This window comes from Prinia subflava, chromosome 1 (assembly GCF_021018805.1).
Source record: "Prinia subflava isolate CZ2003 ecotype Zambia chromosome 1, Cam_Psub_1.2, whole genome shotgun sequence".
NCBI classification, from domain to species: Eukaryota; Metazoa; Chordata; class Aves; order Passeriformes; family Cisticolidae; genus Prinia; species Prinia subflava.
The window spans coordinates 136,916,590-136,930,833 of record NC_086247.1 but is presented as its reverse complement, the minus strand read 5'-3'; the positions used below and the strand labels follow the sequence as shown (position 1 = coordinate 136,930,833).

At 36.9% G+C, this 14,244-nt stretch overlaps 1 protein-coding gene across 2 annotated transcripts in view; it reads left to right on the top strand.

Annotated features, from left to right (window-relative positions):
* The window catches only part of PRTFDC1 (phosphoribosyl transferase domain containing 1), a 41,470-nt gene that overhangs the window by 11,097 nt on the left and 16,129 nt on the right, over nucleotides 1-14,244 (top strand). For both annotated transcript variants that reach the window (XM_063413971.1, XM_063413962.1), the window contains exon 4: nucleotides 9,711-9,776. In XM_063413971.1, coding sequence (XP_063270041.1) covers nucleotides 9,711-9,776 — 66 coding nt within the window. The remainder of the gene's footprint in view (nucleotides 1-9,710; nucleotides 9,777-14,244) is intronic.

Sequence of the window (14,244 nt, the reverse complement as noted above, 5' to 3'; positions counted from 1 at the left end):
AAGGGATTTTATCTCTGTGCACTTTCTTTGGCTATGAATGGATAAAATAGCATTCACATCCCAAAGTAGTAGTATCTTTTTGAGTGAAAGTTCCATGAGATACTTAGACCTGCTAAAACAAGTGAGTAAAAGGTCTTTTAGTGCTCTAAGCCAAAGACACTCCCAAATCTTATGCAGGCATTGGTGCTCTCCCTGTATCTCTTATGCTTCAGTTATTTTCTGAAATTTAGTAAGACCTGAGATGGTTAAGAAGGTGATGAACAGTGGAAGCAGATCATAATTTTTGTGAATTGAGTGTTTGGAGATACTACAAATCACAGTTCTCCAAACTGTGTCCAAATGTTCCTTTTTCAAGTGTTAAGACTTGTTTAAAAATAGAATATTTTTCATCAAAGAAACAAAAACCCCACATCAACATGCAGCAGTGTCTTACTGCAAAATATCAGCCTCAGAGACACTCAAACTTTTCATAGAAATAGCTGAAAATGTGTTAGTAGTGGAAGTCATCCCAAAAGCTTATTCTTGCAGCTAGCTGATGAAATTCTAAAAGAAATTCACCAAACTGTAATGAGAAGAATGACATTTCTTTGGTTAAATTGTGGGTGGTGTTACGAGAGTAGCAGCACAATTCAGGCACTTTGAGAGTGAGCTCTCCTGCCAGATTAATCCGTACACCAGGTACAGTGGCTTGGTGTGAAAACTCAGACACTGGAGGTGGGTCTCTCTTCCGATTGCACCTGCACTGGCTGGAACACTGATGTCTCCATTGCTCAGGGACTGCTGTGCCCTCCAGGCAGTCACACTGGCCAGCTCAGCTGCTTCTGAGCACTCCCCAACCCGTCTCAGCCCAGATAACACCAGTTATGAGAGAATTCCTATTTGGACCTCTTCAGCTCGCTGGATTTGATTTTAGCAACCCAGATGCACACATGCATCTCAGTGGCAGCTGGGGATAGCTTAGGCAGTAAATTCTTTAGTCAGCACAGTTCTTGCAGGAAAAAAGTCTGCCCATAGCCAAGGGACCCTCACTACCATGTGTGCAAGCCTTACCCTCTGCTTTACCTGAGAGAAACTCCTCAAAGGTATCAGAAGGAGTGTGGATATTTCAATTCCGGTTATTTTTGTGTACCAGCTTATTTTCATAGTGGTCTAAGATAAACTGAAGAAGGCCATACTGTACTGTATGGAATAAAATGTGAACTTAAAAGTCAGGGTCTTGAGACTTCTCGAGTCTGGAGGCAGATGTTCTCCTTTCACCTGTGTGACATCTACAGCTTCCATTTAACGTGATAGTAGAGTTGTGAGATATGAGAGCTTTTCTTGCTCAAAGAAAGTCTTTTGTTCAAAATAAACCATACAGTTTTATTTTGTGCTTAGGGGCTTGGGATGCTACTTCTAATGTAAGTAGGTGTTAATTTGTGGGCATAGTTCAGGAAAGGTCATAGTAAGTCTATCATACAGTCAGTTTATCAAGTTTATCTCTAATGTAAAACTTACTTATAGCAGATGATCTTTGTAACTATGCATCAGATAACACACCTACACATCTCTTGAATATGTTAGCACCATCTGAAATCTTGGTGATTTTTTTAAAGTATGAGTAAGTGTTTCAGTGACTCACATATGAAAGATTTGGGGGAACCAAACAACTCAGCCAAGGGAGAACTGAGTAGGAAGCGGCCTGATTGCCATGGGGACAGAACTAGAGCAGACGTGGCAGTGAAGGCAGAGTAATACTGAGCTGTCCTACAGCTCTGCAGAAATATCAAAGTATTGTTGTAAAGTGTTTATGGAGCATATTAAAGCAAGTAATCAGATGATTTTTAAAGATACTCTTAACTTTTATCTATTGCTTCCAGCTTAGTATTACTTCCTTTCATACTGATATATGGTTTTTAACCATGGAATTATTTTTTTTAAATTGAAAAAAAAAATCCTATATCACAATAGGTTGGTACTGTGTTCTTCTGGATCTCAGAACTAATATAAACTCCATAGAGGAATTTTCTAATATTTTTTGAGAAATTTGTCTCCTCAAGGGTCACGTTTGTCTTACAAGCTGTAATGATTTCTTTTGAAAAATGTCTTCTAATTTGAAATAAATGTCTTGGATTACAGTATATTACATAGGGTACAGCTACTATGTATAAATGGAGTTTAAGACCTAAAGTTCCTTTTTCTTAAGGTTTTGGGGTGGGTTTTTTTGTTGGTGCTTGTTTGTTTGTTGTTTTGTTTTGTTTGTTTGTGTTTGTTGTTGTTGTTGTTTGGTTTTGTTTTTGTTTTTGGGGGAGGGGAGTGTTTTTTGGTTGGTTTGGGTTGGGTTTTTTTGTGAGCTTAAATCTTTGGTATTTTTAAGCAATCCAGGTTCCTGGAACACCTTAAGAGATAAGATCTGATGAGTTTGAAAGAACTGTGACATGTTTATGCATTTGAAAAATATCACATTACTTGTGCGCTAGAAGTACCATTTAATATGTGAGTTTTTCATATTAAGATCTGAAATGGGGAAAATTAATTAAAATAAGCTGGAGGGTTCTAATTTTTCTCAAGGAATTTGATGACTCCCTTTTACTGGCATGTTAAATGCTGTTTCTTAAAACAGATCACAACATGTGTTGTGCAGTTCCAGTGTTGGTGCAGTGTCACATCCCAGCAGCTCTGTAAGGCATAGACCAAGAGGGTCACTGAAGGAATATGGCAATAACAGGAACTCCTCTGTAGCTGCAGTGCTGATCTGTGTGACAGATGCAAAATTCTTTTCCCTCATCATTTGATAGACAGAAGTTAAAATATTTAAATAAGGATGGGATACTATAAAACAACTGTGCAAGAAAATTCACAAAGAATATGTGTGCTGTTAAAAGTTTCCAAGCTGTCATTAGCCAAGGGACTGAACACAGTAGTATGGAAGAGAATGCTACTGAGTTGTGAATCAATGATAAACGAAGCTCCAGATTGCTGGAAGGGACTAAGCATCTGAGGTTTTTATCAGACTCATCTTCCATGAATTTGCTTATGCCTATTTATCTGTTTTCTCAGCCTGTGGCTATTTGACAAAGTTCAAGATTCTTCTTCTATCTCTGCTTTATCACCAGATTCTAAGAACTAATGGTAGTCAGGGTCAGAAGGTTAGCAGTTTGTGCTTATTCTAGAGAAAGCTGTTTTCTCTTGTGCTTGCAGAATCCCCAGGTGGACAGGGGTTTTATTACTGAGCTTCAAACTCACTATATCTTTTTTCATAATGTGCATTTACTTTTGAACATTAATTTACAACACAGTTTATAAAATGGGGTAAGATCATACATGTGGATCTAGTAGTTTCTGAATTGGCATGCTAAGATCCTCTGTTGAGGCTGGGAAACATGACTTCTAATTCCACTGCTGTAATGTTCATGCATTTAATGCTAAACAATAATTGGGCAAAAGACAGATACTCCATTATTGTGGACTTGAATCCAAACAGACATTTTCCTACCCAAGTCCAGTGTAGTTGGCCATAGTATGATTGATGACCTTAATGACTTTTGCATTACCATAGCAAGAGAAAATTTTCTTTACATTCTTTGGTTTATGGAGCTGAGGAGGAAAAGCTTCCCAAGTCTGCCATTCCGAGAGTGTGGGCAGGTATTACATTATTATCACAAAAGGTAGACAGCCTTAGCAATGCCTCCTGGCAGTCTAAAAGGTGTACTTCAGTAGGACTATGGCTGTTCTTGAGGCTATGCTTCCTAAATTTTTCTTTTACTTGTAAGTTTTAAAATTTATTTTCTTCCCATCTCTGGAGAAAAGTTATGTGATCTAAACCATACCTTACATGACTGAAGAGCCTTGTGAAATTGTTAACACCTTTTCTTGTCCTGGAACATACACAGATTTAATTTCTATATTTTAAATATTATCTTAGAGAATAAAAATAAGCTAAAGCTCAGACTGTAATAGGTGAAAACTAACCTGGGTTTTGAGGATTTATTGTGTTTCTGATATACATACAAGTCAAAACCTTTATAATTATATGTTCTTGATTTCAGTTCTTGCAGATCATTTTAAGTGTTTGCGTGCTGTTTCTGCTATATGGTGATACCTAGTGCTGCAATCTTACTGCCTCATTCTTAAACAAAAGAACCCATTTAACCAATGCTAAGCATATAAATACTAAGCATATAAAATTTAATTACTAATTCAGAAATTAAAAAATGAAACTATTAATCATCTATAATCCTTATTAGCCAAGTTAACTGGTCTGAATTCTGCTTTGATTTATGACAGTTTGGCCCTTTTTAAAGATGCCTTACCTTCCTTGGATTAAATACAGAGAAGGCATACAGCAGCCCTGGAACACAAAAAATTGCTAAGCATCTGAAGAGATGATTACAAGCAGTTCCACTTATTAAGTTGAATAGCTTACTGTTTCCCAGACTGTTGTTTAAGCTGAATGACCTGCCTTGCTTTTACAGTAGGGAAGAAATATACCCAGGTGTTACCACAGGTCAGCTGATAAGGAGTACCTTGCTGTCAGTAAGTTCATTGTTTGTCTTTCTCTGTCCAAAGCCAACTTCCTCATTGCAAAACTCTGGCTTTCCCTGGAACTGGATAGACTAGCCTGAATTTGAAGTAGTTCCAAACCTGAGTGGTGGAGCTTTTAGCTAATATAGCAATAACAACAAGGAAGAAATAGAATAAAAACTAAGTAAATCTTCATATGAGTTATATTGTAGGTCTACCCCTACAGAAGTAAAATATGTCTTACACTGTGGTAACTAGAACTCTGCTAGATATGCACCTACAGCAGTTTAAAATCTGCTATCATCTGTTATCCTGGCAGTAGCAATAAGGCCAGTCTCAGTGCAGCACAGTCAGTGGTGTGGTCAGCTCAGGGAGGCAGCTTTAAAGCCTTCAGAGCTCCACAAAGCTGTCAGTGCTTCAGTGCACATGGACCTGTACTTCCCTGCAGAACAGGGGATGTCCTGGCAGTGGGTGTGTGCCAGTTTGCTGCATTCCATTCCCACTTGGCTCAGCATTGTTGGATTGTTTGCAAGGTATTCAAGGCACCTCTTAAAAATGTTTCAGTGACCTGGCACTTGACTATTTTGAATGTGGGTGTACCCAGGAGGTTGCAGTCTAGCCTTTGGTATACATTTGATTCTGGGTAAGGGAAGGCAAACTTTCCAGTCTTTACTGGGAAGTGATCCATATCATTCCCACTCATTTGTACAAGTCTCCAGCTTAACAGCACTTACTAGTTGCCCTCTGAATGTTCCTTCTTAAGCTGGATAGTCCTTCTAGCTGCCTGCCATGAAAACTGAGAGCTCATGTTCTACACCCTTAAGGTCTTTTGTTCTGAGCTGTTGTTCTTGGGAGAAGAAACCCAAAATTGTATTGATACAAGCGTGTGTTGTTTCTAAGTATAGCATTTTATATACTACCACTCAACTTGTACACATCCACTGAGGCTTTTTCATAGCCTATACTTTATATATCAGTTTGACTTTACCTATTACCCAAAATAGGTTAACAGATCCTGTAGATGCCATACTGACACTTCCCCAACCAAGTTGTTCATATTTTGAAGTATTTCTCAGGAGGCAGGTTGCAAAGCAGTTTAGTTACATACTGGGGTCCGAGGGACAACTGAATGGTCTGTCATTGACTTTTCTTTGGTCCAAACCTTCCTGGAAAACCCAATTGTAGGAGGTGGAATGATGGTGTGAAGTGAAAGAGCTGTCCTAATGGGAATTCTCAGGTTGGAGGATCTGCTGTATCACCCAAGGGGACAAAAGCAACACAGAACAGGCCTGACGGTCACATTCATCTTTGTTTTGAGTTTCCCTGATGAATTTTGGGAGAAAAAGGTAACCACATTTTTTAAGAAATTCCATATGAACTCTGCAGACTGTAGTGATTAGGTGTGATAATGACCTTGTGTCCATATTTCATAATTTAGTTATGCATTTAAACTCTTCTGTTAAAGCTACTTTTTTTGCCATGATTAAAGAATCTTTGTTTCACTGAGCCCAGTATTAATGTATTCCAGATTCTGTTTCTTCAGAAGAGTAACAGATGTTCACAGTTTGGTGCAATTTTCAGATGAGCAATGCTGTTTATAATGAATTTTCCTGAGACCACCCAACTCATTTCACTTGTAACTTGAACTATGTCCAAGTGTTGATCTCAGGAGATGTAAAAGAGATGTAATAATTCTGTGCCCCACCCAGTTCAAAATACATGACTTAGTATAGATGGAATTTAAATATGTATAGTTCCAACCTACATAGAAAGCAAAAGTTTTATCTTGTATGCCATGAAAAATTGTGGTGGAAATAACAATCTTGCTTTAATTCATCAAGTATTCCTAGAATTAAATAAAATTAAAAAACATAGATGAACAAGTGAAATACCAAAACCCAGTAATTAAAACCAAAGAAGTTGAGATTTATCGTGGAAAATGCAGATTTATTAAGCACAGAAAAAATGTAGAAATATAGCTTGGGATGAAGTGTGGGGATGTGATGTAATGCATCACATCTTGTCAGAAACAGTGCAATAAATTCTTTGCTACATTAACCAAAATACAGTGTGATTTAGAGCTGTCTTTATCCAAGCCAATATATTTAGTGTCAAATATTAAAAAAAAAAAAAAAAGTGAGTTGATAGGGTTTAGGTATTTTAGGAAACAAGTATTGAGGAACTTTGGGTGACAGAAAATGAAGCTTCAATTCATATTTCTGCATTTATAAGAAATCTCAGGGACTCAATTATATCAGTTGGAGCAAATCGCAGAGGAAGAAAGAAGCTCTGAATGACTTGAGACCATGAAAATTACACAAACAGTTCTGAATTGACATTAATTGGTGTTGAATGAAACAGATTTTTTTCTTTCCTGACATTCATTGTACTTTATACTTAACATTTAGTGCAGTGTTATTTTGAGATTATAAACTGAGAAGTCAGAAAAATGCCCTGAGAGGTTCCCATGGCAACCGTAGTGTGCAAATTATCTATGTGAACATTATGATCAGGGTAATGTCACACCATGGTATTGAGCCTTGCTGTTTGGCAGGTATGTATTTTACAACATGAGTTAAGTGATAAATGTAGATAGTTATAAATGGCATTAAAATCAATGATCTGATTTTTTTTTTTTTTTAGGAAGAGAATTGCTCTCCAGTGTGATGCAAGGAATTTCTTTAATTTTTTTGAAAATACCTTGGCTAGAGGGTTCTGAGCTGCATATATAAAAACCATCTAAAAATGATATAGGCAGCATGAATACTCAGCCTTGTCCTTTGAGAGCACTCGTTCTGCAGTCAGAACACCAGGATTTCCATAAATGTGTGCAGTTGTGTCCCAACAGCGACGTGTGAATGCGGAGATTGACGGGATGCTGTGATCCCCCTGCTCTCAATGGCTTTTGTGTTTGCTTAGCTGCTTGCCAGCAATGAAGATGCTATTTCAGCATCTTCCTTTCAGCTGAAGCCAGAAATACCAAATGCAGAGGAAACAGTGTTGCTGTGAATACTGTTGAAAGAGAGGGGTTTTTTTTAGTGAAAAATAAATAAATTCATTAATCATTGCACCTCACTGTTATCTTTCTTCTCTTTCTCAACTAGCAGCTTAAGGGCAAACTGCTTCTCCAGTAATTCTTGTGTGCTGGTTGCTAATGAAATTCTACACTTTCTCATTTGGAAATGAAAAAATATTTTGTCAGTGCCTTGGTTACACATGCTGTGGTAGATATCAGAAACAATCTGCTTTTTATAGTCTTATAATAGTCTTGACTTGAATACATGCCTGACTTTTGAAGAGTGACCTGTCTTGCTTTACAACAAAAGACTTATGCTTTTAAGCCTGAACTTAAAATCTTCTCAATCTCCACTTTTCACTTAGTTTTAAAATAATCTTCTGAAGAAATCAGTTACTTGCTTTGTTGTTGTTTGGCCTTTTTTTTCTATTTTTCTTTACAAAAATAAAAGAAATATTGAAACTTATATTAGAGAATGTATGGGATGTAACCTTCACTGCTGCTCTAGCTCTGTTTCCCAGGAAACGGATCAGAGCAGCATGAAATTTATCTAAAGCTCCCAGATCCGGTGCAGAAAAAGTGAAGGCAGGTCTAAAAACTGTCTTTTAAAGCAATGACTGCTAAGGACCTCTTACAAAGCTGTAGTGTGAAAGTTTTGTGGAGAGCAGAGTCTGAGTGAAAGCCAGGAAGCCTTTTGGTGGGTCTGCAGAATGCAAACTTGGAGAAATTCTCATCTGGGCAATTCTACAACCTTTGCTACAGTTACTCAGGAAGGTTGTATTAATTTAGACATGAGGACCACGAATAATTCCTGAGGTTGTGAGATTGCTTGTGATCAGGTGTCTGCAAAGGAGCCTGGAAATCCCTGAACTTCTGCCACCTGGGCTGTGAGCGTGGGCAGCTGTGGTTCCATCTGCACAGGGGGCTGCTCTGACCCTCCGAGTGCTGCCTCTGCTTGTCCTGCTTTGGGTGGGGAGGAAGAACAGCTATAAATCCCTTAGTCCAGTGGATCTTTACCCATTGTCAGTCCTGATGTACCAGTATTTACCTGCAGAAAAACATTTAGCTTCAGAGCACTGGATTTATGAAATAAAAGCAGAGAATTCAAGTACTGTGTATTTGTCAGTTGTTTGTAATGATGAAGCTTCCTGGTGTCACCAGTAAACCACAGTGTCACATTGTGGTACTGGAGCTATTATTAAAACTGGTCTAATGCTACCGTCCTATGGGTAGGAAGATTAGATTAACACGTGCATCACTTTGGCAGAAAACTCACATTAACTATACTTATTTCTGCTCTTGCTTTTTCTGAAAATTTCATATAGCCTGGCCATGACTGTATTATTTTTTAATTTGCCACCTTCTTTAAGGCCTCTTTTCTCTTGCCTTAGAGGTAGGGCTTCCACGTGTCTCCCTTATGTGATCTTAACTTTGTGTTCTGCTGATAATGAATTGGACCTAGAGCTGGTTGAGAATTTTCCAGGAGGAATTTGAACTAGAAATGTCTATAAAACAAATTCAGAAAAAAAAATTCTTCAAAAAAAATCTTCTTTAACAGAAAAATCAAAACATACTGTTCTGTTGCTCTTAGTTCAACCTGATAGGCCATATTCAAGTAATTAACCTCAAGGATTTTATCTTTGAATCAGTCATAAACAAAGCTCTGGAAACTGTATGGCACACTGAAAATATTTTTGATTGTAAGTGATAAATTTTGCAAAACTTTTTTCCCCTGAATAAAAATGAAGTGAAATCCACCAAAAAGAGCTGACATGTAAGCACATTTAGCTTGTATTTCCAAAAACTGTTCAAACCAAGAATGTGCTTACAGAGGTGTTTGGTCAAGTGTTGAGAGGTTTCTGTCCTCCCATTTTGAAAGGGATATATATGTTACTCAACCCTTGTCATACTAAGAAACAGCAAGCAAGGGAACACTATTTTAATAAGAAAGATGCAACTTTTTCTAGTCCAGTAAAGCCTAGAGTTTGATGTTGGTTTAAAAACAAGCAGGAGATGCAGGAAGCCACAGGAAGAAGTGAGAGTGTGGTTTTCTTGTACACCTATACTAACAAGCATTGGAAAATATTCATAACTAAGACTAGTAATCAAGATATTTTTAAAAAAAGGTAACATTTATATTTTTATTTTATACAGTTATAACCAATTCAAAGTTTTATGTTTCTTGTTTCAGAATGATCAGTCCATGCAAGATATGCAGATAATCGGAGGAGATGATCTTTCAAAGCTGACTGGAAAGGTTTGTTTATTTAAAATTTAAGAAAGAAAATAAATTCACTAAAAATACTTGAGAAGAGATATATAATTTCTGTTAGGTACTAATACTGCAATCAAAGTTATTTATTCTTCTGTATTGAATTGCTGTGATGCTGCTGCTTTCAGATTGCAGATGCCCAAAAAGTTCAGAATGTAGGCTCTCCATCCTTGTGCAGCATTTCCCAATAGTTATTACACATGTACCATCAGTGAGACTGGGGACAAAAGGTGTGCTGTAATGTTTTCCCTTAGCTTGTTTATGTCATGGAGCCTTGTTTTTTCTGCCTTCTGTTTCTTCTGCCTTTCTGCCTGGGTGCATACAAGCAAACTGCACAGTGCATATCCCTGTTGAATTCAGCATATGAGTTTAATACCATTTTGCCTACTGCACAAAATTCAGTTATGCAGACTTTCACTCAGAGAATCAAATGGGATTTTTTATTTCAGCATGAGGCTGGCTATGTGACTGAATATGCACTAAGCTTGAGCCTTGTGGTAAGGAGAGAGAGTGGTTTGAGGCACTGAAAAGGCCATTTTCATCCAGCCATGGTAATACAAAGCAGTACTTTGAAGAGGAAGGAAGGCTGATTTCATTAGGCAAATGGTCTGTGTGGCAAATGGTCAGAAAATGGATTCTTTACTTATGCATTACGGCAACATAATACTTATCTTGTTATTTGTACTGTATGTGCAGTCACTGTTTTATTAGGTGGTTCTAGATAATATCAGTTTCTTCAAAGCACTCAAATGGAGCACTAGCAAACTCATTTGTGTTGCTGTACAACAAGCAAAAGAACAGAAAAACTTAACTTCAAATATTTCATTAATATTAAATAGGGTTTGATGCAACTAGAACTGAAATTTTAAAAATGCTGTTATACTCAGAATATTTGAGTGATATGTATGTACTCAATTTATACTTCCAAATGCTCCTGATGGGTGTTGTTTCCAAATTACCACTAAAGTGTTAATCATATTCTGGGGAAATATTAATTAATTTGCTACTTGCTATATTCAAACACTGGAATTACCTGTTTTTCTATGATGATTTTGCATAAGTTTGTCTACCTCACAGGCAGAACTGGCAGTGCATCTTACTTAACATTTCTCTTTTTAAACATAGTTCAAACACTTTTTAAACTTCCTAGCCCAGCTCTCCTTCCCCATCTTCCAATCCCAAATTTCCTTGATTAATGGTTGCAGATAATATTATTTCCAAACATATTTCCAGTATCATTTGAATTCACTGGGCAAAACATTATTTTTTGCAAGACTGTTGTGTATTTATCTGTGCCCACATATGTATGAGAGAGAAGGAAGGTTTCACCCTATTTAGTCCTGCTCTTATCAAAAAATAAGTAAATTGTTTTCTTACAATGAAAATCCTGCTAATCTTTTTCTCAGTGGCATGGCTCTCCTGTTCCCAGGTATGGAATGGGACACAAAACTTGGCTAGGATGAGATTCTAGGAGATACCTGGGGAGAAGACTGAGTAGCAACATAGTTCAAGATACATGGGCAAGGAGGCCAGGCTCTTGGACAGGTGTCAAGTGGCTGCTTTGGGAATAAATTGTTGCTCAGGAGAGGAGCCCAGGGCTGGAAGCTGGGTGGGGAGGCTGAAGGAGGCAGGAAGGGAGAGCTGGGACTGCCAGGGGAGCAGACGCTCACAGGGCCTGTGTGGTGTTTGTTTGCACGTGGGGCTGTCTGTGACACAGCTGATGTAGGAATAATGAAAGAGCATTTTCGCTATAACATGTGACAACAGGGTTCCCTTAAGACTAATTTTACTGTTTGAAAAGCTGGAATGCAAAGCTTAGGCTCAAATGCTCATGCTTACATGTCTAAAGTTGGATATGTGAAGGAGTGGCCTTACGTCCACAGATGCCAACTCCTCCATCTGTTGCTGACTTCAGCATTTTGTGCAAGTATTCAGCACATTTTACTAATCAGCCATTTGTGGGCTGATTCAGAGCCTCCTACAGGCCATGTAAATCTTTTCCTTGAAGTGTTTTAGTGTCTCTCTTTAGCTGCTGGCTTTTAAAACTGCCGGTTCAGTATCCATCCAACGTCACTGAGTGAATTAGATGAAGACTTATTCAAGAGAATTCAACTTCTTTGCTGTCAAGCAGGCTGAGTTCTTCCTCTGGCTACTTGGAGTATTGAATAAGAAAATACTGTAATTATATTGAAAAATTAATATACCGAGTTAAATCCCATTAACTTACTGATTGTGGAAGGTGTTTTCAAAAGCACAAGCATAGGTTTGGAATATAAGTTCCATTAAGTTCCATTCCATAAGTTCTGTAAAGTTGGAAAGTATCAATTAATGTATACATTTTGAAACTTACAGAGAAAAGATTCTGAGATTTTGGTGTTGAACTGCCTTTCATTAAGTAATAATACTTGGAAACTCAGCTAGCCTATAATCTTAGTGAAGAACTAAGGCATGTTCATGCTTTGCTGCTTATTGGAAAAATAGATTACTGAGTGAACAAGCTGGTATATAATAATGTTGGGGTTTTGGGATTTTTTCTGAAAAAGCTTAAAGAAACCCAAATTTTTAAAAGCTAATTAGAAAGAGACTGTTAAGGATAATAGCTCTTCAGAATAATATCTCCTCTGTACTTCACAATATGCTTTTGTTTATAAAATTATTGGAAGTCAGGCAAAAAAGTATAATGACCCAAACCACAAAAAAGAGAAATATTATGAGAGTTAGCATACTGCCCAAACTGCCCAAATTGTTACCTGAAGAAAATCATCCCCCATTTGAAATTATTTTTCTGTGAAGAAGGTCACTGAGGCAAGAATGAAGTTTTCCATGGCACAAATCATTGATTAAGGTACTTGAAGAATGAATCCTGATATAGCTTAACTCTCTAATACTTCGTAACTATTTCTATCCAGAAAAAATATAGTTTAAAAATCTCTCCTTTAATCATGGAAGTAGTGAACATAAAGGTTCTCAGTATCTGATTCATAGTAAAGTAGGTGGTTTTCAATTACTTTAAAGCTGAAATGCTCACTTGGGTAAAATTTATCATTAATCTTTGTAAAAGGGAAAACATTTTGAAAAGGGGATATAATCAATTACTGTTCAGAAATGTGTTTCACAACAACATGGCAATGAAAATGTATGAAGATGAGGTGAAAGAACAAACAATATAACCCTGCTTAGTATCAATACTGTAACCATACTGTATAATACTGTAAAAATTCCTAACATATTTCCAAGTATTTGTGACATTTGAACAAAGTCAATTTTAAAGCATCTAGAAACTTCAGGAGGTTCAGTTGGACCAGAACTGTGAGTAGCACTGCCATTTATCTCTTCTATGTACATATATTTTGTTTGAAAAGCTTTGGAGCTGATTTTGTAGTCTAAAGTCTCCAGTGACAAGATTCTTTCTGTATATATCTCCATATGTAAAATATGTCCTGTAACCTTTCAAAAAGCTCCTATATCACTTTAACTCGTCTCCTTGCAAATGAGAAAAGTCAGATAAAATCATAAATTTGAAGTTTATGTATTCTTGCAATTAAATGCTTATTACAGTTGTATAATATATTTAATGTCAAACTTAGATCCATATATTACTGTCATTGTCCCTATTTCTAGATAGCATAGAAAGTGAACAAAAATAATAATTATTAATTTTTAAGTTAATAAGAACTTAAAATTAATACAGAGTAGTTACACAGTTAGTACTATACAATTATGGAGCCACTGAATTTATAAAATTCCATCAGTGCTTATGTTCAGTATGAATTCCCCTTGTTCATATTAAGTACGTGTTGACAGCCAATGGTCTCACCATTTTCAGAGAAGTGTAGAAGGTAATAAATAGTCATTAAAAAAAGGCAAGTGAGTATTTGTGTTTTCTCTGTACTTGTTGTATTAGTTTGAGCACTCCATCCTCACTCTGATGGTCTCCTAAAATGACTGATCAGCTCATATGAAAAAGAAGTTTCACTCAGAAGAAGATATCCTCCATGCAGCTCTTCTCAATTATTTCTGGCAGGATTTTTGCTATAAAATCTCCAAACTTCCTTTATAGGTCTTGCCTAAATCAATTTATCCACCATATACCATTTTCTTGCCCAGCTTGGCATTTGGGAGGAGGTTGCAGGAGCATAAAGCATTCTCACTTTCTTCTCTTATGCCTCTCATTTCATTCCTATTTTATTGAACCATTTTTTATGCATGTCATAGGCTCCAGCAACAGTTCTGAGAGCTCTTTCTCTATCATTCTCCTAAATATGTTAGCACATCAGTATTTAATAAACCATACATGTGGCAGCAGTCTAACACAATGTTTTATTCTGTAGATTAATATACATATTATCCTCACCATTTCAAGTTTGTTTCTCAGAATTATTATTCTCTCTGTTAGTATTCAGTCTTGACTAATGCTGTGATTTCTTCTCCTATATGCATTCCTTTCTAGAAT